Raw genomic sequence first — 27,620 nt, forward strand, 5'->3', positions numbered from 1 at the left:
ATAGCTTTTCAACAGGGAGGGACTAATGTTTGTGTCACAGGAAAATGGGAATAAGTCCATAAAGGCTTTGGTCGGATGAAGTCGGAGAGTTGATGTATAAACCCCAGATCCTAGACCAGGGGTCCCCAAATCCAGGCCAAGAGGGCCGGTGTCCTACATTTCTTCCAACCAACCTGCCATTGATGCTCCTTATTGGCTAAACCCACCCAAACCAGGTAACCAGCAGTAAGTATGGCAGGGATTCTGGGAAACCAGCATGAGGCCGGCCCTCCAGGCCTGGATTTGGGGACCCCAGATCCTGGACGCTGGTGGTGGTTAGAGACCAGACCATGGCGAAGCCTCCCTCCAGGTGGAGTACGGGGTGGAGGATGGCAGGCGTCCCGTCTAGAATGCAAAGACAGACGACATTTCATGACTTTAAAGGCAAAGACGTGACTGTGATTGGTTGAGGAATAAGGCGGACCATTTAACTATTGGTTCAAAGTGATGATGGTGTGTAGATGATGGAACAACCCAGCATACCTGGAGGTGAGGTAGATCTTCCTTAATGAAATGAATTCCCCAAAGCTGAACTTTTCTACGATATCAACAGTATCTGACAGTTTCTCACAGCTTCTACTGCAACTGCTCTGCTCCATGCGTTAGTCACATCCCATAATGACTGCTGGAACTTGGAGCCAGGAAGATCCTGCATGATGGACAGATCCCGACTGAGCTCAAAGAGGCGAAGCAGGTCCGGGCTCTGAAAGATCAGACTGTCAACAGGATGGAGATCATTGAAAAACGAATGGATGACCAGGACCAGAACTCCAGATCCAACAACCTGATTATCACCAGATGGAAAATCAAACCCTGGTCAACGCCGCACGCAGTGACCCCCGGGAACGATGGGGAACCTGATGAGCAGGAGACGAGCTCTGTGGAGAAGTTCCTAAAGTCCAAAGGAATTTCTCTGGACACAAACCAGAGGAGATGTGCCGAATGCTTCCCAGCAGGAGACAGACAAACCAATCGGACCGACATGGACCAGTTAAAGACACGTCACATGTCTGTGACTGACTACTGCCATATACTGGCCTACAGCTCTTCAAGCTAACTCATTTAAACTATCTTAACTAGACTGATAACCGTCTAGTTATACCCGGTAATTGTCTTAAAGGTGTTTTAACTAGAAACAAACCACCTCAAGCCGATGGAATCCGTCTGATTCTTAAAGGTTATGACCTGTAGTTCAGTTTATTCTGCTCTTTAACTACCTGATCGTTGGATCAAACAGGCAGGTGGCTAACTTTCCTAACTGTTTCTTAAACTGGGTAAAACAGTCCTTTACTGACTGATGAGTGTCGTAGGGCCGTTTGCTTCCTGTGCAAAAGTGAAGCAAACCAGCCGTGCGTGTTTGTGTGTATTTTGTGTGTGTGTTTGTGTGCAGTTAGCTGCATCAGCATGACCCTGCAGATGCGTTTGTGTTCATCCACAGCCTGGTCTTCATGTTCAACCAGAAGTCATTTGGGTTTTTAGAAAAAAGCTGCAACCGTTCAGACGGTTCCTCCCACGTCCAAAAGACTCATCCCAGGATCTTTGGTTTTCATCAGGAACAACTCAAAAAAACGATTCAACCAAACCCAGGAGTCTGCAACCGTTAACCCTGCAGGAGGCCTTTCCCACCGACAACGACCCCCCAGGAGCAAAAGAGACCGGATTCTCCCTTTAGAAGAAGACTCTGTTTCATTCCTGTAAATGTTTAGATCATGAAGGGGGGGGGGGTAACAATGGAGCCTCAGGTTGCAGACCCCCGGCCTAAAGCCAGAGACTGTGGATGAGCAGACGAGGGTCCCTGCAGGACCAGGAGTTCCTGACAACAGACACACACGTTTGTCGTACAGTTTTATCGGTTCACTAACGTGTGTTTGTGCACACGGCTTTGTACATGGAGGACCAGAAACACATTTCATCCACGGACGCATCAGCTGTGGGTTCCAGCCGCCGCCACACGGGTTCAAACGACCAACGAGGTCCAGCGAATCCCACGTCATGTGATGCGTGTGAGGCGACGTCCACGGGGGCGGGGGGGGGTCTCACCGTCAGAGAACACAAACGTGGGATGGGTGTTGGAACAGTCCAGAACATTTAATCAGCTGCTTTCTTCTCCTCAAACAAAAGTCAACAAAAATAATTCCTACTAAGAGACGATTTCCAGATCTCTGAAAGCTCTAAATCAAATGACAAACACTGGAAGAGATGCATAAAAGCCCCCGTCTGTCCTTTACTGATAAAACCGGCTGCACCACTGATATGTTGCTGCTCAGACATGGATCGGGTGAGCAGGGGGGGGGAGGGGGGAGGGGGGGGTGTCCTCCCATCCCCCAAAGTTCTTCTGTGACAGTCTGACAGGAGCGGGGGCCTCCGGGGTCAGCCTGGTGCGTTCGAGTGTCCCTCCAGGAGCTGCCGGGGCTCAGATCCATGCGGGCGGGTGGGTCACCGTGACCCCTCAGACAGCTGCAGCTCGGATCCATGCAGGCGGGTGGGTCACCGTGACCCCTCAGACAGCTGCAGCTCGGATCCATGCAGGCGGGTGGGTCACCGTGACCCCTCAGACACTCACCTTACATGCTGAGTAATGTACCTGACTCTGTTTCCTATGAAACTTTGGCTTCTGCTCGACCAAGAGGTTAGAAAATGTAACAGCAGCCGAGCGGCGCCACGCTTTTGGATAATTCACTGAACACGGAAGGAGATGCAGGAAAAGGAAGAAACTGTTTGGGGCGGGGGCAGAAAATCTGCCACATGTGATGAATCTTTAAAAATTGGATGCAGCTGCCGATGTATGTAGAAGCTGCGGACCAAAAAAACTGCTCAGACCTGAAAACGTCCGTCCACAAAGACAGAGGTCCAGGAAGCTGAGGGCGCTGCTGCCCCCTGCTGGTCGACGGCAGGAAGTGCAGCTAAAGAGCATCTGAGCGTCTGCCACCCCACCACCCTCCCACCCTCACTCAGACGACACGGATGACATTTAAAAATCAGACCATTGCAGGGATTTAAAGAAACGGAACGACCCGCCAGCAAAGCCTGCAGCTGAAACGGGTCAGAACCAGACTTCACCGCGGTTCTCTAAGCTTCGTCATCACTCAGCATGAAAGGCGGCCTGGAGGATCCGTTTGCACAGGCTGGGGGGGTTGATGAGGGTCTGAGCGGTTCTGGAGCAGTTCTGAAGTCAAAGTGCAGCGGCCCAGAGAGGAGCGGCTGACGGGCATCGTGTCCTGCTGCACCGCCCACAGTCTGGGACGTCCCTGTGGTACAGCGGAGGGCTCTGTGGAACGGAATGATGCTGGTATCAAACAAAGTGCCGAGTCTCGGGACAGAATAAAGACCTGGGCCGTTTCAAAAGAGCTGGGGGGGTGGATGAAAACTTTGCTGTTCAGACAAGTCTGGGGGGGTACAGTCTGGACGGATACGAGTGTTCGGGGGGGGGGGGGGGGGGGGGGGGATGTCTGTAAAACAGGGAGGTGTCAGCACAGCAGCTGTTTTGGTATACTGGTTTTGGTTGCAGTAGGTGGGGTCCCTCAGAGTTTGTGGGTGGGGGAGGATTTGCTTTCCATGCAGGGGTATTGGGGGGGGGGGGTTCTTTTCAAAGTCTTCATCCTAGCTTCCATAATGCATGGTGTTGCCGGGGACAACCATAGGCGAAGCCATGGAGATGGCAGCGCCCCCCATGGTGAACTGGTTGGTGACGGGATAGTAGGTACCGCTGCTGCTGGGGCCCGACTGACCAGTGGTGGCTCCTGGGGGGAGATAGGAGAGAGACGGGTGACCCCGGTGACCCCGGTGACAGCGGCTGAGCGGACAGGCTTCCATTGCCGGGACTTACCCTGAACGATTCCTGTGCTCATGATGGAGCCCATCCTGGAGTGGGTGTGGTTTACGATCCCGGTGTTCACTGCAACCAGAGAGCAGAGTCAGCAGGGGGCGCCAGAGAGGCGGGTCCTCTAAGATGCCCCCCACACGCAGGGGCAAAGAAGCCAGAGAGACGGCCAAAGCAATTCTTTGGTTCCACCTCCAAAACCAGGAGACGCCAAATCAGACACCGGAGCTGTGATGGGGGGGGGTCACATGGACCCCCCATGACTAAATCCCCTGCAGACAGAGGCATGCCTCCAGTTCATCTGTAAGGTGAGCCTCCTGCTGCAGGGGGAGTGTGGGAGCCCAACAGGTCCGCCTTCCTGCAGCTCTGCTCATCATAATAACCCCCCACGACTCCCTGAAGGTTCCTCTTCCTGTTAAGAACTTCTGAGGTCCACCAGGGATCAAGAATTTATGAACAAAGACGGCGCTCGCCACCGGCTTATCCTCTAAACAAATAAATTGAAATTGAAATTGAAACCTGACCGCCACCTGACCGCGCTGCTCCTTACAGTAAAACTGCAGGTTTACCAGTGTCTGACTCCCCGTCTTCAACCGGAGCTTCCCGCTCTAGAAAGTCTTTCAAAGAATGAGTGTGGGATCTGTAAGAGCGACATCACAGACGGCGTGGCCGCAGACGGCGTGGCCACAGACGGCGTGGCCACAGACGGCGTGGTTCATCCGTTATACGTCTGTTAGACATGCGTGGAACGGTCATGGAAAGACACGCATGTGTACATATCTTCCAAAAATCACGCACAATTGTGTAAGCTTTACGTAATAATTGCAAATTGGCGTAAATCACGCATGAATCACGCGTGTAGAACAGCTTTTTTTTCCAGTTTGATGATGTCATCATTTGGGGGCGGAGTCATTTTCAGGGGGCAGCAGGTGTAAAACCGTGGCGGGGTGACAAAATGGCAGTAGGAAAGCTGAGCGGTGGAAACGGGCCGGTTGCTGGCGTCCCAGACCGCTGCGGGACACGGATGAAGCCGACGCACGCTCCGAGCAGACGCCCCCCCTGTGGATCGGCGGGGTTCATACCTAGGGGGATAATGTTGTTGTGGGCCGCCGCCGTGCCGCCGCCGATGACTGTGCTGAGGTCATACGCCGCAGGCATCCCTGGGGAGGACAGACAGAAGAGCAGTCAGCCTTTCCCTGCTCTAAAAACACCAGACGCCCCTTCAGCCGGGGCTAACCGCTGCACACAGCAACGGAGGCCTCATGAGACGATGACGCAATAGTTCAAATCCCTGACAGAGCTTCTGAGCAGCTGCTGGAGGATTCTCAGCTTGTGAAGTCCTCATGTGAAACCAGGGGGGTTTCCTTTCTTTACACTAACAAAGGGACAAATGTTCTGAAAACAAATCCTCCGTTATACAGAAACCAGCAGGTCCTGCTGAGACGCTCCCCCCCCCCGGCTTCCTGGTTCTTGTAGTTTTTGGTGTTTCTGGTCTACCTGAGCTCCTCTAAAATAACTGGATTGTGTCTGAACCCCTCATCACTGTTCTCTTCGTCAGCCACCCCCCATTCGTCAGAATGTACAATGTTAAAATGCAAGCAAGGGCCCTGGAATTTACCCAGAAGTCTGTGCAAATAACCAGCGTGCAATGATGTTCACTAGATTGGTGAATATGGACCACAATGCATTGCGTTTGAACCGAGCGAGAGTGACAACAGTTTACTTCTTGCTCCAACCAGATGAAGCCAAGTCGCCATTTTTTCACGATATGGCCGCCGCCATGTTGGAGCCAGACAAAGTCCATAAGCAGTGAGTTGGTCCAAGTCGTTCTAAGTCAATGTTTCTATGGCAACCACTCCAGCCAAGCAGGGCGGAGCTTGTTGGAAGCCCATACCCCCTACCACCTCAAAGCCTTTTCTGCAAAATCTGACAAATCAAATTGATCTGGGGGACAGGAGGCTCCACCCACTTTTACTGAGGAATTTGATTGGTCTGTTTACAACTTAAAAACTGACCAATCAGAAGATGTTAAACCGGATGTTAATTCTGGCCGTTAGAATGACTAACAGCTGTTTGTTTCTCTATAGACGTCTGTGGGATGTTGGCTTCTTGGAGAACGCCAGGGGGGGCGGGGCCACTCAGTCCAGTTCTGTTTCCATCACACACATGCACAAATATTATCAACATACTAGAAATGTTGAAAATCCCAATTTCACAGAAACAGTGTTTCCATTAAATCCTGATTATGTGAATAAACACGTGACTAACACTTTGATTGACAGCAGATCCATTCAGATTTCTGCCCCGGCTCTAGCGCTCATCTTCATCGATCAAAGGGGAAGTCGGCGTCTTCTTGATGGAGCGGCGAGCTCCGTACACGTGGGAGGGGCTACAGATGAAACCGCTTTGGGAAATGGTGGTTTTCCAGAGGAGCTGTGGATCCAACAATTCCTCATGACACGCTCAGCTTTGGATGGTCTGTGTGGCGCTGTGGGACCTCTGGTGGTGCCGCTGTGCAGCGCCCAACGCCGCCAGTTCCTACCAAGATGGGCATCGCCATCCGGTTGTTGGTCACATGACTCATTCAATTTGAAGAAGGTGTTTCTGTTGCAGTTTAGAGGAAATCTGTCAAACGCCTCAAACACCCCCTCCTCTTAATTCTCGTGTTTCCATTAGGTGAATTTAGGACTGAAAATCCACTTTGTGTATTTTCATAGTCGATGGAATCCAGTCGATGTGCGTAAATAAAGTTTGATGAGTTGAACTCTGAACCCGTTTCCCTGCGGTGGACTTGGACTCACCTGCAGAATGTTTACCTGCAAATGTGCAGCAGTGAAAACGTCCCTACCAGATAAACTCTGAGGCCCATGTGACGCTCCCGCCATTCAGAAACGGACCGCCAAAGACTCACGTAGAACTGCAGTTACCCCGCTACTGCTCTAAGCTGCCCCCCACCCCAGAAAGTACCCCGCGGCCAGAGCATCTGCAGAGGACGACTTCCTGCTCCGTGTTCAAGAAACGGCTCAAAGTTCTGATCTCCAGGATCCACAAAGAGGAGGGAATGATGACGACCCCCCAGGACAGGCGGGGGGGACGGGGGCTCCTATCTTTACAGGTTTCCCTCTAGAGAAACCTGGGCTTTGGTTCCAGAGATTGGGACTTTCCCGAGTGTTCACCTGATACCGCCATCCCCTGACCCATGCTGTAGGCTGCCCCTGTGTTCCACATGTTCTCGGATGGGGAGGTGTAGTGTGAGCCAGGAGGGGGGTTGGGGGTGGTGCCTGTGTACCTGCAAACAGGAACAACCGTTGGAAGCAGGAAGGGGGGAAAGCTGCCCGCCGAGACGTGCCGGGGGTGCAGCGGACACACCGGCGTCTTCCTCACAGCCGGAACTCACCTGAAAAAGGGGTTCTTCAAGTCCAGGAGGTTACTGGACTTCGATCCGGTCTGGTCCACCTGGGCAACAATACTGATATCATAGCTTTGTCTGTGGGGGGAGAGGAGCGGACAGTTGGAACAGATTTGGTCGACCGCTCAGCACTGCACATTTACAGCTCATGCAGAAGTGATGAAGACGAGCAACATTTTAGAGGAAAGCTCTCCTCGGACCGGAACCCAGGCGTACCGTTTGTTGGCCACCAGCAGGGCGGTGCCGGACAGCGTGTCCCCGGCTTTGGCGAAGAGGGGGGACTGCAGCAGACAGCGCACCTGGTACCAGTGTGTGAGCGGCTCTGTGGGGGCTGTGGACAGCCACACGGTCATCCTGCAGGGGGGGACACGAGACACGTCTGAATGAGCCCCTGAAAACACCTGCACAGGTGTGGAGCAGCAGGTCACTTACACGGATCCCATGAACGCCACATCGAACCAGAAGGCCAGACCGTGCACCAGGCCCGAGTGCATCATGTGGAACTTGAAGGGAATCTCTATTCTACAGCAGGAAGACAGACGTCAACAGGAATCGAACCAACGCAGAGACACACAAACATCAACGGGAATCTAACCAACGCAGAGACACACAAACATCAACGGGAATCTAACCAACGCAGAGACACACAAACAAACGGGAATCTAACCAACGCAGAGACACACAAACAAACGGGAATCAAACCAACGCAGAGACACACAAACATCAACGGGAATCGAACCAACGCAGAGACACACAAACAAACGGGAATCGAACCAACGCAGAGACACAAAAACATCAACGGGAATCGAACAAACACAGAGACACACAAACATCAACGGGAATCGAACCAACGCAGAGACACACAAACAAACGGGAATCGAACCAACGCAGAGACACAAAAACATCAACGGGAATCGAACAAACACAGAGACACACAAACATCAACGGGAATCGAACCAACGCAGAGACACACAAACAAACGGGAATCGAACCAACGCAGAGACACAAAAACATCAACGGGAATCGAACAAACACAGAGACCTACAAACATCAACGGGAATCGAACCAACGCAGAGACACAAAAACATCAACGGGAATCGAACCAACGCAGAGACACACAAACATCAACGGGAATCGAACCAACGCAGAGACACAAAAACATCAACGGGAATCGAACCAACACAGAGACACACAAACATCAACGGGAATCGAACCAACGCAGAGACACACAAACATCAACGGGAATCGAACCAACGCAGAGACACAAAAACATCAACGGGAATCGAACAAACACAGAGACACACAAACATCAACGGGAATCGAACCAACGCAGAGACACAAAAACATCAACGGGAATCGAACCAACGCAGAGACACACAAACATCAACGGGAATCGAACCAACGCAGAGACACAAAAACATCAACGGGAATCGAACCAACACAGAGACACACAAACATCAACGGGAATCGAACCAACGCAGAGACACAAAAACATCAACGGGAATCGAACCAACACAGAGACACACAAACATCAACGGGAATCGAACCAACGCAGAGACACACGAACATCAACGGGAATCGAACCAACGCAGAGACACACAAACAAACGGGAATCGAACCAACGCAGAGACACACAAACATCAACGGGAATCGAACCAACGCAGAGACACAAAAACATCAACGGGAATCGAACCAACACAGAGACACACAAACATCAACGGGAATCGAACCAACGCAGAGACACACAAACATCAACGGGAATCGAACCAACGCAGAGACACAAAAACATCAACGGGAATCGAACCAACACAGAGACACACAAACATCAACGGGAATCGAACCAACGCAGAGACACACAAACATCAACGGGAATCGAACCAACGCAGAGACACAAAAACAACGGGAATCGAACCAACGCAGAGACACACAAACATCAACGGGAATCGAACCAACACAGAGACACACAAACATCAACGGGAATCGAACCAACGCAGAGACACACAAACATCAACGGGAATCGAACCAACGCAGAGACACACAAACATCAACGGGAATCGAACCAACACAGAGACACACAAACATCAACGGGAATCGAACCAACACAGAGACACACAAACATCAACGGGAATCGAACCAACGCAGAGACACAAAAACATCAACGGGAATCGAACCAACACAGAGACACACAAACATCAACGGGAATCGAACCAACGCAGAGACACACGAACATCAACGGGAATCGAACCAACGCAGAGACACAAAAACATCAACGGGAATCGAACCAACGCAGAGACACACAAACATCAACGGGAATCGAACCAACGCAGAGACACAAAAACATCAACGGGAATCGAACCAACACAGAGACACACAAACATCAACGGGAATCGAACCAACGCAGAGACACACAAACATCAACGGGAATCGAACCAACGCAGAGACACAAAAACATCAACGGGAATCGAACCAACACAGAGACACACAAACATCAACGGGAATCGAACCAACGCAGAGACACACAAACATCAACGGGAATCGAACCAACGCAGAGACACAAAAACAACGGGAATCGAACCAACGCAGAGACACACAAACATCAACGGGAATCGAACCAACACAGAGACACACAAACATCAACGGGAATCGAACCAACGCAGAGACACACAAACATCAACGGGAATCGAACCAACGCAGAGACACACAAACATCAACGGGAATCGAACCAACACAGAGACACACAAACATCAACGGGAATCGAACCAACACAGAGACACACAAACATCAACGGGAATCGAACCAACGCAGAGACACACAAACATCAACGGGAATCGAACCAACACAGAGACACACAAACATCAACGGGAATCGAACCAACGCAGAGACACACAAACATCAACGGGAATCGAACCAACGCAGAGACACACAAACATCAACGGGAATCGAACCAACGCAGAGACACAAAAACATCAACGGGAATCTAACCAACGCAGAGACACACAAACAAACGGGAATCGAACCAACGCAGAGACACACAAACATCAACGGGAATCGAACCAACGCAGAGACACAAAAACATCAACGGGAATCTAACCAACACAGAGACACACAAACAAACGGGAATCGAACCAACGCAGAGACACACAAACATCAACGGGAATCAAACCGACGCAGAGACACACAAACATCAACGGGAATCGAACCAACACAGAGACACACAAACGCACGCTCACCTGTACAGGTCCTCCTCTTTGGCCTCTAGGAAGTTAACGGTGTATTTGACCGACTTGGCCATGAGGATTCGGATGTCGAAGGTGTCCTGCACAGAAGAAGCAGAACGCCGTGAGCCCAGAGGCGGTCCCGGTCCACGCCGGCTCTGTGACGGACACGTACCACGATCGGCTGCCGGAAATACTCGTCCACGGCTGCTCCTCGCAGGGCGGACAGGTCCACACCGTGGAAGGAGGGCTGATACCTGAGAGGCAGGTGGAACACGGACAGAGTTTTAACACGTTCTGGTCCAGAACTGAGCCGTTCTGGTCCATGACTAAATCTAGGGGCAGGGGCGCATGAAAGAGCGCCAAATCCAACATGTCAGCCGCCGCCATAACAGACTCACAGAGGAAAATCACCACGATGTCAAAAAGACAGTTTACTGATGACCCATAAAATGCAACACTACACACTTTAAAGCGAAATAAAATAAGAATTAAAAACAAAGAAGCTAATACCAAAACCAATCAGAAGTGCTGAAAGATTATTTTTCAGGTTTGCATGGTTTTTAATGAGCTAGAATGTTTTTTGGATTCATTTTTTAAAATGGAAATTATTCAAAAGAAGCAACCAAACGTTTGATTCCTAGCATGTTTTAAACGTCTACATGTAAATCATGAAGAGGAAAACAACAGTAGTTTTATTCAGAAGGACACGCCCACTGCGCTTTGGGTCAGAGAAACAGCTGTTATTGTTTACAGTTGATGTTTTAGACACGAGCTAGAAAACGCCGCAGAAGAGTCCAGCGACGGCGAAGCCACAGCTTCCAACGGCTTATCAGTCCAATTCAGCCAATCTCAATCAGGATTCTGACAGGACTCTGAGGGCTGGTAGATATACCCACGGGCCGGACTTTGGACATGCCTGTACTAAAGGTTCATTCCCAAAAATGGAAAAGAAAAAGAAAGCTTTTTTCTCTCATTCTAGGTCTTCTTCTCTACAGAAATGATGATCTGTGATAATATTTATCCACACAAAGTCACATTTTAAAATTTGTCCTTAATTTGAAACACAAATAAATAATTTTGACTTGATGCATATGATGCAGACACTGAAACACAACATTTTTCTGAAACCTGGAGGCTACAGGTCTGATGTTCTACAGAAACTTTCCTTCAGCTCAGACAAAAACATCCTCATCGCCATCAACCACGCCAAACGCCAACGTTTGAACCACCGCTCAGATGTTTGCACCAAACCAAAGAAGTCCTGCATTTCTGCAGACAGGAAGCACCTGCAGACCCACTGAGGCTGCAAACAGCTGTCAGCGTTACTCTATACGTCAGGTGTGATCATCTCTGATCCCGCCCTCGCCGCCCCGCCACATCCTCATGTCCTTACCAGAAGTTGGCTTTGGTGAACTGCTCCATGTAGAGCTGCTCGTCTGTGAAAGGAGCCAGGTGGACGTCTCCGATCGTGGGGAACATTTTACCTGAAAGCACAGAGGACGGTCAACAGGAGAACCGCAGAAGAACATAGGCTAAGGCGGAGGGGGGAGGGGGGGGGGGGCAACCCGGGGCAGTTGCAGTGAGATGATAGGCGGAGCAATATGAGCGCATGCATGTGGACGGAATACTACCGCGCGTCTGTGGACTGAACGCTAGCGCACGTCCAGAATGCTAGCGCGCGTCCGGAACGCTAGCGCGCGTCCGGAACGCTAGCGCGCGTCCGGAACGCTAGCGCGCGTCCGGAACGCTAGCGCGCGTCCGGAACGCTAGCGCGCGTCCGGAACGCTAGCGCGCGTCCGGAACGCTAGCGCGCGTCCGTGGACTGAACGCTAGCGCGTATCCATGTATTCAAGGTTTTTAAGATTTTTTTCCGACCCCGTGGGAATCCTGTACACCCCCCTCCTCACTGCTCACCGTTGGGTTTGAGGAACTTCTTGGCGTGCAGGTAGCTCTCCAGCATTCGCTCGTTGAACAGCATGTAGCCCATGGGCTCTGAGATGATGATGTCCACCTGCTCAGGTAGTGTCACCTCCTCCACCTTCCCTGGGATGACCACCACGCGCTCTCCCAATCGGTTACTGTTCACCAGCACCTGTCGGGCAGAGGTGGGCCGTGTCAGAAGCCTGGCGACGCTTTCCAGGTGAAGATCGGACGCCCTAGATGAAAGTACGCACCTCTGCATGCTGAGCCATGGTGCTGGCCTCCACGGCGTACACCTTCCTGGCTCCAGCCTGGGCGGCGAAGAAGGACAGGATCCCCGACCCACAGCCCACATCCAGCACCACCTGCAGGGGGCAGCATTCATCGCCAGCCTTAGCTACAGTTCTGCCCCAAAACGTGGCAGCACCTTTAGAGGTGCCACAGATGTTTCTGGGAGGAAAGGAATCTGGACAGCATGCGTCAGCAGGACCTCAGTGCGTGGTTCAAGTGCACAGTGGGTCAAATTTCAGCGCTCTCAGCAGTTCTTCACTGCCATCATCGATTACCTTGTCCTTAAAGTCTGTGTGGTTCTGCAGGATGGCCCGTTGGTAAGTTCCTGTCCGGACGTAGTCCTGCATCATGTTCTGCTGCTGGGAGAGGTACCCGTAGAACTACCAACAAAAGACAGAGGTCAAAGGTGAAAGGGACGCTTTCCTCACGCCAGCGCTAATCTGCTCGTCCACTTCCCCTCATGACCGCCGTCACCCACAGAGATGCTTTTCTTCAGCCTCATCCAAATCCTCGGGATGAAACCAAACATTCCTGCATGAATGCCTCCCAGCATGCACTGCAGAGACTAGGGTTGGGCCATGTCCCTTAAATTGTCAGCTGACGATGTTTGCAGTAAACCATCGGGATGGACGATGACATCTTGGGGGGGGTATTTTTAAAATTTCGTTCATGTATAATTACTATTTGTTATTTTACTTTATTACTCTTTTAATTTTATTTCCCAACTAATGACTCATCCGCGATGATCCAGTAGTCGCTCCTGCACCTGATTAGTCGTGTCGACCGGTGGACCGTAAATATATTCCCTCATATTTACGTTCAGCCAGGATGCAGATTGCAGAGTTTCCCGCATGGATTTATGTTCATCAAAGGCTAAATGTTGTTAGCGCGTGTTAGCCTCTCTTAGTCCTGCCTTCTTCCAGCGCCGTTCTTCCACAGAAAAAGCACTGACCACACGGATTAAAATTAAAATGATGGAGTGAACAGGTGATTCATAATAACATTAATAAAAGTCTGTTTAGAAGATCATCTGGTGTATTACAGAGCTGACATATCTATGTATGTAGCCTCTCAGTGGGACTCATTTCCACTTCCTGTATTTCAAACACTACTGCGCATGTCCAAATGATTTATTCAGACCTAAAGCGTGACCCATGTGAACGATTGTTCTAATCGGAAATAGTTTTTCTGGGCCCATTTACACAGTTGGATTCTGATCCGACCATTGATCCCATCAAGATATTTTCCGCATGTAACCACGGCTTATGGTGTCCACTCGCAGCGTGGCGGGGGAGTGGCATCACCATGGCGTCTCTCCGTGGTGATGTCAGTCATCCATCACCATTGTCCATCGGCACAACCTAACCAGAGACCCGCTGCTGCTTCCCAGCATGCACTGCAGAGACCCGCTGCTGCTGCTGCTTCCCAGCATGCACTGCAGAAGCCCACTGCTGCTGCTGCTTCCCAGCATGCACTGCAGAGACCCGCTGCTGCTTCCCAGCATGCACTGCAGAGACCCACTGCTGCTGCTGCTTCCCAGCATGCACTGCAGAGACCCGCTGCTGCTTCCCAGCATGCACTGCAGAGACCCACTGCTGCTGCTGCTTCCCAGCATGCACTGCAGAAGCCCACTGCTGCTGCTGCTTCCCAGCATGCACTGCAGAGACCCACTGCTGCTGCTGCTTCCCAGCATGCACTGCAGAGACCCACTTCTGCTGCTGCTTCCCAGCATGCACTGCAGAGACCCACTGCTGCTGCTTCCCTGCATTCAGCAGCTGGTCTCTGCAGCAGCAGCTGAGCTCCTGTAAAATCAGATTCTCATCATATACGGAGCAGAATCCTCCTCTGGAGCCGGATGTCGATGATAAAATCCTCCATTTAAATAACAGGATTCAACAAGTCAACGTGGTTCATTTCAATCTAAAACATTTTTTTCAGATTATCTTTTCATAATACAGATTTCAATAAAAACTGAACTTTTGACACAATTATAGCAGAAAATGTTTTTTCTTCTGCGGTTCAACTTAATCAAAAAGTTTCAAATTAACTTTTTGATGCGTCTTCTGCTGAGGAAATGATACTTTGAGTTTTCACAGATTTGACCAAACTATAAATATTTACAAAATAAAACAGCTTTTGTCCAAGTGAGTAAAGTGAAACTAAAACATCCAATAACATGATTTTTTTTCTGGATTTCCTAAAAATGAAGCTCAGTCAATCAAACTACCGACATCCTGTAAGTCTGAGTTTACAGAGTAGCTGGAAGGTATTGTGAAAAACGGGTGGGAGCGTCTCAGCGAGTGTTTTGTGGCGTGTGGCTCTCACCTGGAAGTACTGCACAGCAGAAGACTCCTCGGTTCTCTCACTAAACACAGACTGCTCTCCGGGATGCCCACGGCAGTTCTTCAGGAGGTTATAAAACGACTGAAAGTCTGCAGCACACAACAAAAGCATTTGGTTTTGACCCCTCTGCACGTTCCCGCCTGCAGCCGCCGTTGTCAGCCGACCGCAGGCGGCCACCGTCCTTCGTGATGCGTGAAGGTCGGCGGAAGCCTGACATGTTTTAGCCTCCCTGACTGCTGATGGATCCTCCTTTATTCAGCGCCGTGTACTGATGCCGTGACACGGCAGGAGCGCTTCACCTGCTGACTCTGCTGTCCTTCTCTACAGTGAACCACGGAGGACTTACACCAAAAGGGACGATCACGCACCTGCGGGCGAAGAGAACTGCAGGAGGACGCTGTTGCAGCCCAGGGTGATGATGAAGGACTGCTTCCCCACGCGGCTGCACTCCGTGTCACGGGAAATCGAACACTTGAACACGCTTGCCTCCTCTCCTGGACAGAAAAGGGGACGCTCAAGTAGGAGAATACAGAGTTTACCAAACAGTCGGTTCAAACAGCTGGAAGGTCTGCAGGAAGTCTAACGACGAGCAGCAGAGAAGCCGCTTCACTCAGGAAACTGGCCTCAACTCATGACATCAGCATGAGGATGACTGGGGTCTAAAGGTGGAAACCTCAACCAATGGTCTCTAGAGCCAGGAAGGATCTTTTCAACAGAATTATAATTCCTTGGTGTTTACTACTTTTTCAAACAAAAACTGAAGAATTCAGGACACATGAGGTGGTTTTGATTCTTTTAAAGATGACAGGACAAACAACCAAACCTTCACAGGGTCAAAAAAACTGTTGTGTTGAATTTAAAGGCCTATATCATAAAGATAAACTTTCTGAGCTTTAAAGTGTTTAAGAATTTGTCCCTATAAACATACCCGAAGCTGTAAATGGATCCATTTCTGAATATTCCCCTAAAAACCTGCTCTCTGAGCACCAGCTCCTCCCAATCCAATGGGTCCTCACATTGTGACATCACAAAGTGAGGAACCACCCCTTCCAGGAAGACCCTCCACTGCCAGCCCCGCCCCTAGGCTAACAGACACGCCCACTTTCTACGTGGAGCTAGCGGTGAAAGATATGCTTTTATATGAACAATCTGCACATCCATCTTGGCAAAAGTTCGGATGTTTGTTTTTGTGGGAGAAACTCAGACTCTGCTGAGGTCGAGTCTAGGATGAGGTCATGAAATGGGCGGCACCCAAAAGGAGAGAAAGGCGGAGCGAGGCGAGATCGAGTCGTCTTACTTCCAGGTAGGAAAAAGAGCTGGAAACAACTCATTAAAAAATGGTTCTTTACTTTTAAAGACAGCATGATAAAGGCCCTTTAAAGTCTGACTGATATCTGTGGCGGTTATTCCATTTGTGTTCTAATAACAAACATTTGTAACGACATGAACTAAAACAGAGGTGGGCACTGAGGGCCGCATTCCTGCATGTTTTCCAGCATACCCTGCTCTGGCATGTTCTAATTGGCTGGACACACCTGAACCAGGTAATCAGCCATGAGTAGCGCAAGACTATCTGGAAATCATGCAGACACACCGGCCCTCGAGGCCTGGAATTGCCCACCCCTGAACTAAAACATATCAAGAAGCCTTGTGGAGAAATTGTCCCAGGGAGACGGAGTTCCCAGCAGACAAGGATGTCCTCGTACTTTGGATTGGATTGAGAAAGCTTCAACAGTTTTCTCTAACAAACTAACGTGTCTCACGATCTACAAATGAGTCTGTGTGGACAGACGGATGTCAAACATTGCATTGAACTCCACAGTCAGCGGCGGTGACTTTCACAGCTGAGTACGTCTGGACACAAAGCAGTTCTACAAACAGGCCCTCAACCAGAGGGACCAACGTGGACTGATGACCACGTCAAAACAGCAGAATACGGGACTCCGTCTGACTGTGCTGATCAACTACTCATTCTGGGATGTCAGGACCATCCCGTCTTCAGCACCGTCTGCTTTAAAGACAGTTCCACAGTAAGTCAGCATCTTCAGTCAAATGCACCTTGACTGCAGTTTTAAATCAGCCTGATGACTCAGGGGGCAGAAACTGAACAAGAAGTCTTGGTTTAAACAAAGTCCAGTCAGTAAGAAAACCCAGACGAACTGCTGATCAACAGACAAACATTAAAGGAAATCTGCCACCAACAGAAAACAGACGCTAGAGTCGCCCTAACACAGTTGGAGTCACTCAGAGGGCTTTTCTTAAAGCTGGGGGCTGAGTCAGACACAGGTTCCATTTAAAGTAAAGTTGGTTTCCATCAGAGGAAGACAGGTTTGGAAATGTAAACATTTTTTCAGTAAAAATGTCACATTTAAATCAGTAACTTCATCCATGTCAGTTACTTTTGTGTAAACCTGCATAATAAATCATAAATGTATTATTACTGCGATATCCAGCTGTGCATTATGCATATCGCAAAAGATGGTGAAAAACACAATAAATTATTACAATCTTCTTCCTCTTTCGGCTTCTCCCATCAGGGGTCGCCACGGCGAACAAGTCGCATGGTAAACTTGGCAATGTTTTACGCCGGATGCCCTTCCTGACGCAACCTTCTCAAACCGGGCTTGGAACCGGCACGGAGGTGGAGAAGGGAATAGGGAGCAGCCCGGAGTCGAACCCTGGTTGCACGGAAGGAAGGCGCCGCAAACCAGCACGAGCTAAACCGGCTCCCTACAATAAATTATTACATTAAATGTGTTAAAAAAATCTTATGGCAGCTTGAAGTATTTAGCTAATCAAATGAATCCATTCATGCATTTGACCAATCAGATGGAGCCCTTTGATGTTCGGTGCTGACCTCCAATTTAGACCAGTTTTACTTGGATTATAATTTAAGTTATATTGACTTTTATTCAAATCAAACTGCAGTGAAATGGTCGATGGTCTATACTACTATAGCGCTTTTCTACCTACAAGGCCCAAAGCTTTACAGTCACACACATTCACACACTGCTGGTGGCTCTGCTGCCGAACACTGGTGCCAACCTCCCACCAGAGGCAAGGCCGGGTTCAGTGTCCTGCCCAAGGACACTTCGACTCATGGGGGTGCAAGGCGGGAATCGAACCTGCAATCTTACGACCATTGATTTATATTATTGTCTGGATTGAAGAACAAATTCCATGTCAGACTTCAAGCACTTAAAAAACACTAAAATATGACTGCTGTGTTTATTTTGGACGGTTAGTCTCAGCAGCCAAAAACGTACATAACAAAAGAAGAAGAAGAAAAGAAAACACGTACGAGTCACATATAAGTCGCACTTTTGGGAGAAATGTATTTAACTAAATACGGGAACAAAAAAAGACATTTCATCTCGAAAGGCAAATAATATTAATGGAATATGTAATCCAAAAATAGACTGAATGTAAATGTCACTACCATAACACGCTGAAGCTAGTCTAGCTTTAAGAACACTGAGGAATCTGATATGTTAGCAAAACATATGAACAACTGTTCAGAGAACCAGAAAGACACGCTAGCAAATCAACTGAACCCGTTATGTCACTACAAATCACAAAAAACGTAGAATTCGCCATTTTCTGTGTCGCTTTGGAAGAATTCCATGGACTGAAGGACGCTCCTTCTACGCTGCTGTCAGTAGCAAATATTAATACACGCCTACAGCGCCCTCTAGTGGTTGTTGATGTAAAAATCCAAACAAGTCGCACTGTTAACATGCAAAAAAAAACATGGCTCTTTACTGAAAAAACAAATACACATTATATGGTTAAATGGCCAAAAGACACATTTTACTAAAATTAAAAAACTTTAAAAAATAATAAAATAAATGAAAGATTTTTATTAGTTACAGTTTAAATGTAGAAAAATGATTCGTTGTAAAAATAGAAATACAGGTGAGCTCCTGATTAAAACAGACGATAGAGTTATTTCTTTATCTTTTAGTTGCTATTTTAGTCAAAGAAAACGTGGGCCTTTGCACAAAAACGGATGAAAACCCGGTTCTAGATCAGGTTCTGTTTACATCTGCGATGCTCACATCTAGGATGAGGAACAGGAACGGGGGGGGGGGGGACTCCACCGGGGGACGCAGCGGCGGGAACCCGCTTTTGTTCCAATGAGAACAAAGATGAACGCAAGGGGGGGGGGGGGGCCCCCCGAAACTCCTCCGAACACCCAAACCCAGGAAACTGGACTGAAAGTCCGGTTCCTCACCTCAGGACTGCCTCCGCGTGGCGGTTCTGCGTGACCGCTGCCCCCCACGCAGCCACAGCGGGAAAACCTACCTAAACACGCCGCCGTGAGTCCTACCGGCAGCGCGGGCACGACTGCAGGACGTTAGAGGGGGAAAAAACCCAAACTAATCCACCGCAAACGTGCGCGTGCCGGTTACACACAGGCCGTCGGCTTTGTCTGAGCCGCGTTCACGATCCCGCGAGCGTCTGCACGCTCCGTGCTGGATGTTGACCCACGACTCTAAACACTCACTGGGGGCGAAAAGTCCCGGCCGACCGCGGCCGGAGCCGAACACAACCCGAACAGCGCCGGAGTGTGGGGGCTGCCCCAGTCCACGCGGAGGGCTGAGCGCGTTCTTTATGTGGGATAGCTCGCGCGGCTAACTCTGCATGGTTAGCCGCGCGAGCGTTAGCACTGCGCAGATTTCCCGAGGCCGAGGCTCGCGGCTTCCACAGACACTCACCATTGGAGAGATTGATGAGGGCCGCTTCCGGCGAGCTCTTCAACTCCAGCCGCAGCGGCTGCTGCTCCGAATGCCGCTGTATGTCTCCATTCGCGTCTCCGATGGAGAGGAGCCGCACGCCGGGGAACACAGACGCCGCCATGTTGGAGCTGTAAGCAGACACGGCTGGATGGCGCGCACGTCCGCCCGCGCACCGTTCTCTCCGTGACGATGAACAGCGCCGTCATCCGGCTGGAGCTGGTACTACATCAACCAGATTTATATGGAGTAGTTTTTGTGTCATTATTCCCAGCGCAACACTCACCGATAAATCGTAAAACGTTAATTCAATTCAATTTTATTTCCATAGCCCAAAATCACAACAACAGTCGTCTGAATGGGCTTCGTACCGGTAATTGTAAAGCAAACAAAATCAAAAGGATCATGAATACACAGAATTCAATAGCAAAATACTAAACAAACTAAACTAAACTGGGCGTCTCTGCCCTTAGACCCTCCTTCCTTTTGGGAAAAACTCCTAAAAATAATGCATTCTGGGGAAAAAAGAAGAAATCTCAGGGGTGTCCACATGTTAATAACTTGGTGGGCTCTAAAAATTATTTGCACTTGAAACATAAAAATAGGAGTTAACAAAACAATTTCAATTTTAAAACTAAAAATTTAACTCGAGAGAATTTCTCTCTCTCTCTTCTCTGCTCCAAGAAAGCAGGGAACCGTGTCACAAATGTGCCACAAAAGCCGGCCAATCACAGATGTAGACGGGATGTTGATGCTGATTGGTCAGAAAGTCTTCCAATCAGGCAACCAAATCCAATCGACAAGGTTCAAAAATAAAATTGTTTTGTTTACATGTATTTTTCTGTTTCACGTACAAAATTATTTTCTGAGCACACAACATTTTTACACAAAAACCAGTGAGGGTCCATAGTGTTTAGAGACCACATATAGGGATAGACTGCCAAATACTCCAGGTCTGCTGTCATTACTATACTTGAAACCCACAAAGGACACAAGCTCGCATTATGCCATTTTATTTGCTTAGTGTATGTTAATGTATTTTCTCCATACAGTCACACAGTGAAGAGAGCGCAGTATTGGAGTGATGTGCTGGTTCTTGCTAAAAGATGGGTAGAGGAATTTTGGACCAGCTGGAGACCAGCAGAGACTGGTCAGTACCCCGTAGCAGAGGTGGGCACTGAGGGCCGCATTCCTGCATGTTTTCCAGCATACCCTGCTCTGGCATGTTCTAATTGGCTGGACACACCTGTACCAGGTAATCAGTCATGAGTAGGGCAAGATTATTGGCTGGACACACCTGAACCAGGTAATCAGCCATGAGTAGGGAAAGGCTATCTTGAAATCATGCAGACACACCGGCCCTCGAGGCCTGGAATTGCCCACCCCTGTCGTACAGAGTCACAGTAGTTCAGTCTGGGAACAACAAAGGCATGGATCACTTGCTCCAGAGCATGAGAGGGAAGAGCTTTGCTGATTGTGATAAAAACGAGACTGCACTAACCTGTTTGTCAAATTTAAGATCTCTGTCAAAGTTCAGCGATAGACTCCTAGTAACAGGAGTTAGGAGGACTCAAACCCAAACCCAATGTCTTATTTCGATTCAGCTCCATCCAGGATTTAATGTCTTGTAGGCACTTCTGCAGATCCTCAAGATCCACCAGATTTGACAGAAGGTAGATCTGGTCGTCATCTGTGTAGCAGTGGAAGGACTCTTTATATTTTATAAAAATGGACCCCAGTGAAAACAGGTGAAGTGAAAACAAAGGACGCCCCAACACAGAGCCCTGGGGTACACCGCGTTATAGAACGAATGTTCACCAGAGGAAAACGACCAGAAAAGCACAACAGAGGATGCTGTGGCATCACTTTAATATGTGTTGCATTTTAGCAGTGTGCTGCAAAGACAGGCAGAAATATGTGAAGATAATATACAAGAATAGAACGCATTCCATTAAACACAAACCATAACTTCCTTCTACGGTGAAACCAGGTCTGACAGACAAATCTCTGGGTCCAGTTTGATAAATAACTTTGTAAAAGTAGAAATTCTTCATCAAAACATGTGTGGCTTTTGTTGTTTGTTTTTCCTTTCAACATACTTTGTTAAAAATAACAGAAAAGCTGATGCAGATCCAGAAGAACATGTTCTGCTTCGATCACCGATTACATCGTTGGGATAAAATCCCTCTGATGTTCAGGGATGCGATTAGCTTTCAGCGTGACGCTGGTGTTTCAGTCACATGATCTGTAGCGGGGGGGTCTGGGCAGCAGCAGGGTCGGTACACAGGACGGACACGGGATGCATGACGCTCCACAAACACGCGGCACGCCAGCTTTTCACCCAAGCTGCTCCAGAAGTAGAAGCCGGGATGACGAGGAGCCGGCGGGGGGACGGTGCTGCGGCAGCATCTCACAGCAGGACACATGACTTGGGGGGTCTGAATGGATTGTCGCTGGAGGGCACCCCCATCAGCAGCGGGTCTTTGTTAGCGTTCTGCAAACAGAAGTTCTTCAGTTCTGCAGAGGCCTGAGAAACCTGCAAACACACAGAAGGAGACATTCTCCAAATGCAGCCTCTGCAAACGTTTGGCATCAAATTCAGCAAAGCAGCTTTTGTTTTTTAAACGCTAAGGTCATCGCAGTGACAAAGATAAGTGTTCAGTAAAGTTCATTTAAGAGCTTTTCATGTGCTGGGCCTTGCAGGGTGAATCCAAGCCCTGTTTCCGCATCGACTGGACTGATGTCATCCACGGGAAACGGTTTTACTTCCAGCTCCGACCAAGTCAAGTCAGTCCAGCAGCTTCGGTTGAAGAATTGAGTGGGAAAAGGTTTGGTCCAAAAGTGTTTTATCACCAATAACATGAAAGAAATGTCATTAAAGTTATTCATACATTTTACACTTTTTTTAACCAAATCGTAAAAAGATCTGGACACAAACTGTTCCTTTTGTCCTTCCTCACCAGAACCGCTGCCTCGTCTTTTTTGGTTTTTCTCCTTCACTCAAACATTTTGGAAAGATTTGACTCATTTCATAATAACCCATCTAAGTGAAGACTATCAATTATTCTATGAACATATTATTTTTGGATATTTTACACGAGGTAGATTTAATGCAGAGAAATTGTTAAACTATAAATATGGTTAAACATTTCATTCACAAGTGTAAATATGTTAACAAAAAACAGTTTTCTTTAGTTTTTTTCCAAAAAGAAATGATTTTTATGTCAATAGATTTAAATCCTGCACTAACAAAAAGCTGTTACAACAGTTGAAGCATTGTCACTTTTGAAACTTTAACAGATTTCTTTACCTTTATTATTGTCGTTTTATTTTTGTCTTTTTTAACCTGATTTTTTTATTGCTATGGCTTATTTAAATTATTCTTCACTTTTCTGGCAAATGTGAAAATGTGTGTTAATGTTTGGTATTTTGTATGTTCAAATCTGTTAATAAAGTTTATTTAAAATAAATAAAAAACAAAACAGAGTCAAGTCAGTCACCATTTTTTGTGACACGGGCGCCGCCATGTTGGAGCCAGACGACGCCAGTAATCAGTGATTGGTCCGAGTCAGAGTTTCTATGGCAACCACTCTCACCAATCAGCTTGTTAGAAGACCACACCCCTACCACTTTTAAACGGCCTACAGAAAACCTTTTGATCAAACGTTACAAATGTTGGACGTTGCGGCCAGGAGGCTCCACCTACTTTTATTGAGGCATCTGATTGGTCAGTTTAAATATCGTGAAAGAAATGAAGATTATCAAGAATATGCTAATAACAGGTATCAGATCCAGAACGGTTCTTCCGACCAGTAGAACGACTGAGTAACAGCTGTTTATCTCTGTACAGACGTCTACGGGATTTTGGCTTCTTGGAGCCACTTCCTGTTTGGAACTCCAGGGGGGAGGAGTCACTCAGTCCAGTTCTCTTATACAGTCAATGGAGTCTACCCAGCAACTGTCCGGCAAAGGCAAAGTACAGCGTGGAGAGTTTGCCAGTCCGTCACAGGACCTGCTTATGTCCACAAACAAGACTTTAAATAGATTAATCTGAACTTACCACTGCAAACACAAAGCTGGTTTCCATTACTGAGCTTTGACATTATTTAGAAAATCATATTTGGGTTTCATGTCAGCGTTACAGAAATGTTGTCCCAGTTCCTGGAGCTTGAGAACGACGCTTGTGTCTAAGGAGGAAGCAGTCAGACAGACTCAACACTGTCCTCACCTGCCGCAGGTGATTCTTCTGAAATCTGACTATGAAGGTTGGAATCACTGACATTTGCTCTGACACGTTCATGGATGTACCTTTTTAAAATCTTTGCTTCATGCTTTTGCTTTGACTTTGACTTGAGTAGATTTGGGGCATGAGGATTATCTAGAATCTGTTGATAACAGGTATCAGATCCAGAACGGTTCCTCTGACCAGCAGACTGACTGACTAACAGCTGTTTATTTCTCCATAGAGGTCTGTGGGATTTTGGCCTCTTGGAGCCACTTCCTGTTTGGATAACGAGGGGGGAGGGGCCACTGAGTCTAGTTCTCATACACACTCAATGCTCTGCATCCAATATCTTGCCCTGAGGGCGCCGGAACCCAATGCCCAGAAAGACGACATCTTTGCATGCTTTGTCCCACACAGACCTGCACATCCTCTGACCTTCAGTGTCTTCAGCGCGCTTATGGCCGTTCTCCATTTTTAAGCTTTTTGAACATGTAGTCTTTGTTTTCTGGGCTGTAAAGGTTTTCATTCCATCGTTTCCTCAGTAATGCAGTGACATGGGGAGTAACAGCATCAGGATGGCGCCACGGTAACTGTGCAGAAACCAGTTTCTAAAGAAGACTTTCTGAGGCCTGAACGGTCATTCTGGAAGCATCACAGATTCTCAGACTAGTTCAACTTCCACTCTGATCATCGTTCCCACTGCTCTTAGCTTCATGAAGATGTCGTTTTTTATCACAATCCCAAAATCGTGTCGTTTTCTAGGACATAGTTTCTGCAGAGCGGCAGGAGAGATGTGGGCGGGGCTGTTGACGCAGAGCAACCCCGCCCACACTTCCCATCTGTTTACACTCTGTCCTGCTAGCTTACAGCCCCTCACACTAGTGCAACAAAAGTGGCACCTTCACAGGCTGATGGTGCCACTCCGCAGGAGCAATGTGCGGTTTAGTGCCTTGCCCAAGGACTCTTCTACACTTGGGTGGCAAGGCAGGAACCCAACCTGCTGTCCTCGGCTCAGAGGTCGACCGCTCCACCACAGCCACCCTGAGAGGTCTCGGCTCCACTCAAGCAGGACTAACGGAGCCTTTCGGACAGGTGCGGCTCAGGCAGATGCCGTCCAGAGCTCAGAGGTGTCAGACTACTCTGGGGGGCCGGCCCTCCGCTGGGTTTTCAGAAACCCCGCCCCTCTTGCGGCCGGTTACCTGGATCAGGCGTGCTTCGCCCGTGAAAAGCCACAATGGCAGGTTAGTTGGGAAATATGTAGGACACGGGCCCTCGAGGCCTGGAGTCTGACACCTGTGATGAAGCTCATGAAGAACAGGAAGTTCAGAGTATTTTGGTAGAAAGAATCCTGTTTCTGTCCCAGGACGTTCCACAGATGTCTGAGGGGAGATCCTACAAGAACACGACCAACGCGTTCAGAGAGAAGCTGCCGCATCACTGAGGACACATTTCTGTGAGGAAACGTCATAAATAAAATGAAAATCAGTCATTATCACAGGATGACCTTTTCTAAATAAACTGGATAAGAAAATTCTGATCAAATCAGAGGAGAGCAGCTCTGAGATGGACTGAGTGCAAAACGCTAACCGTCTGAGCCAAGAATAACCAAGAATTTATTATTTCCTTCCTGTCTCAGTCCAAACATTGGTTCAGAGCAGTGGAGAGGGGGGGCAGCATAAACCCTGATTCTAGTTCTGAACATGGTTCCACATGGTGGCGGCCTCCTCAGACCCACTGCACTGTGGGGACGGACGACTTTTATTGCTGTGGGAGGCAGCGCCGAGCTACTGACGCCACCATCTGTGAATGGGCTGTAGACGGGTGGGCAATCCCAGGCCTGGGGGGCCGGTGTGTCTGCATGATTTCAGATATTCCTGCCCTACTCATGGCAGATTACCTGGTTCAGGTGTGTCCAGCCTATCAGAACACGCCAGAGCAGGGTATGTTGGGAAACCTGCAGAAACGCATGTCAGTGCCCCCCCCCTGAGTCTGCTTCCACTGTTCTTCAAGCTTTCCTAAAAGCCGGCGTCTTTCATGAGGAGCTGCACGGCGACCAGACGGATGCTGACGGACGCAGACGCTGAAGGAAGGGAAGCTGGCGTGTTGGATGGAAAAGGAGCCCAGCTGTTCATTTCAGATACAGAAGATGAGGACTTGGATGGATTTTTGGATGCTGATCGGTGGCTGAAAACCTAAATCACAACCAACTCAGTTTTGCTCCTGCTGCCTTTTTTAAACACACTAGTGTTGTGGAATGAGTGTGTGTGTGTGTGCTGAAGCCGGTGTGTGTGTGTGTGTGTGTGTGTGTGTGTGTGTGGGTGGGTGTGTGTGTGTGTGTGTGTGAGCTGAAGCCGGTGTGTGTCAGAAACATCATACAGGGAAGGTTCAACGCTAGCATGCATGTTTTACCAGCATGTGTTGACGTGAGCCGCCCTAACACCCCCCCCCACGCCTTCTGTGTGTGTCCAATACCACAAAACCCCCCCAGGACTGAAACTGGGCCCTATGGTCGTGAAAATACGGTCCTGTTTGGTTCGCTGTGGGCCTTGGCCATCGTACCAAAAGCTTCTTTTAGCATTGAAGGCTGCAAAAGGGAAACTTTGAATCCGATTGAATGAAAATCATTTTTCCACGTCCCAAAGCTTTTCGTGACACCGGCCGTCTTTGGGTCACTCCGTGGATCAGAACCGCTCATCTAAGCGGACGGCATCTTTGTTTTAGAGACATTTCTGATCTTCTGGGGTATTGTAACCTCATCATCCTCATTTTTGGACCAGTTTTGTAACTTTAACTGTCAGATGTTTGTCGTCTTTCTCTTTTCTTCTTGTCTGGGAAAAATCCCGCCTGGCTGAGTCCCAGATGTTAGAACCATGAGAAACCTTCCAGCTTTTCTTTCTTCTTTATCTGTGGAGTCTGCTGAAACTGGCGACTCCTTTTCTCTGGGAACCAGTTCCAAAAGGGACGCATTCTTGGAACTGGTTTGACTTCTGTTCTAAAACAAACAGCCGCCCAGTCACACAACAGTGCAGTCAACAAAGCGCTCAGTGTGCTGCTGCAACAGCCGCGGCTCTGTTCGGGAACACGGAAATAACAGTCAAAGCCAGGCGTTCGAATCCCAGAAGCATGAATGTAAATAAAGCGTCTCGTGACCAGCAGCTGCCTCCGGCTTTTATTTTGAAGAAACTCAACTTTGCTTTGGAGTTTTGGGGAAAGGTTTAGAAAACTCTGACCGATCCAAACTTCTGCGTGAGTTAGGAAGCTTGCGGTAAACGCGGGGCTTCTCTTCCGCGCAGGCGCTCAGGAGCGCAGACGCGGCTCCGGATGCGCTCCGGAGCGGCGCGCGCCAAAGTTCGGCTCCCGGTTCCGAGGTCTCACCTTGATCCTGCGGACGCTGGCCTCCAGCCGGAGCTGCTTCACCGCCTTCTGGGCCAGGGCGAGGCTGCTGTTGGAGGCGCTGTTGTTCGACATGACCGGGTCCGAATGAGAGCGGCAGAGGCCGAACGCGCACTTATACCGAGGCGCGCGCGGGGCCTCAGCTGCGGGAGAGCGCCTCTTCCGGTGCGAACTTTCACAATAAACTTTGGTTTTCGGGCACAGCTGCTCCCCTGAGGTAAGACGT

The 27,620-nt window shown here is 48.9% G+C and overlaps 2 protein-coding genes and 1 long non-coding RNA gene across 4 annotated transcripts; 1 reads left to right on the forward strand and 2 right to left on the reverse strand.

The window, feature by feature from the left end:
• Window positions 1-1,871: 1,871 nt before the first annotated feature.
• carm1 (coactivator associated arginine methyltransferase 1) lies at window positions 1,872-19,962 on the reverse strand. 2 transcript variants are annotated; one of them, XM_023957880.1, is made up of 16 exons: window positions 19,759-19,962; window positions 15,409-15,531; window positions 15,023-15,129; window positions 12,973-13,077; window positions 12,661-12,771; window positions 12,401-12,578; window positions 11,880-11,970; window positions 10,659-10,740; window positions 10,499-10,584; window positions 7,701-7,790; window positions 7,485-7,622; window positions 7,257-7,346; window positions 7,036-7,148; window positions 4,942-5,019; window positions 3,866-3,934; window positions 1,872-3,779 (listed from the first exon to the last, which is right to left on the reverse strand). In XM_023957880.1, exons 1-16 carry the CDS (start codon window positions 19,898-19,900, stop codon window positions 3,640-3,642), a joined length of 1,743 nt encoding a protein of 580 aa, XP_023813648.1. In that variant the 5' UTR covers window positions 19,901-19,962; the 3' UTR covers window positions 1,872-3,639. The 2 variants fall into 2 exon arrangements, with proteins under 2 accessions (XP_023813648.1, XP_023813647.1); XM_023957879.1 differs by having other exon boundaries at window positions 15,409-15,534.
• Window positions 19,887-23,136, forward strand: LOC111947793. The gene is made up of 3 exons (XR_002873739.1): window positions 19,887-19,998; window positions 20,829-20,926; window positions 22,480-23,136. It is a non-coding gene; the product is annotated as an uncharacterized LOC111947793 (long non-coding RNA).
• LOC101157701 (guanine nucleotide-binding protein G(I)/G(S)/G(O) subunit gamma-10-like) lies at window positions 21,629-27,549 on the reverse strand. Its single transcript, XM_004071891.3, has 2 exons — window positions 27,377-27,549; window positions 21,629-22,312 (listed from the first exon to the last, which is right to left on the reverse strand). The coding sequence occupies exons 1-2, from the start codon at window positions 27,467-27,469 to the stop codon at window positions 22,187-22,189; spliced, it is 219 nt and encodes a 72-aa protein (XP_004071939.1). The 5' UTR covers window positions 27,470-27,549; the 3' UTR covers window positions 21,629-22,186.
• Between the last annotated feature and the right edge of the window lie 71 nt (window positions 27,550-27,620).

This window comes from Oryzias latipes, chromosome 8, assembly GCF_002234675.1.
Source record: "Oryzias latipes chromosome 8, ASM223467v1".
In the NCBI taxonomy this organism is placed as follows: Eukaryota; Metazoa; Chordata; class Actinopteri; order Beloniformes; family Adrianichthyidae; genus Oryzias; species Oryzias latipes.

Bases quoted from the DNA above. Each gene is read 5' to 3' on its own strand.
- LOC101157701 (XM_004071891.3), bottom strand. From the start codon at position 27,469: ATGTCGAACAACAGCGCCTCCAACAGCAGCCTCGCCCTGGCCCAGAAG. The intron at 22,313-27,376 runs GTGAGACCTCGG...GTGTGTTTGCAG, and splicing joins CCAGCGTCCGCAGGATCAAG to GTTTCTCAGGCCTCTGCAGA.
- carm1 (XM_023957879.1), bottom strand. From the start codon at position 19,900: ATGGCGGCGTCTGTGTTCCCCGGCGTGCGGCTCCTCTCCATCGGAGAC. The intron at 15,130-15,408 runs GTGCGTGATCGT...TGTGTGCTGCAG, and splicing joins GCAGTTCTCTTCGCCCGCAG to ACTTTCAGTCGTTTTATAAC. The intron at 7,347-7,484 runs GTACGCCTGGGT...CTCCCCCCACAG, and splicing joins CTGCTGGTGGCCAACAAACG to ACAAAGCTATGATATCAGTA.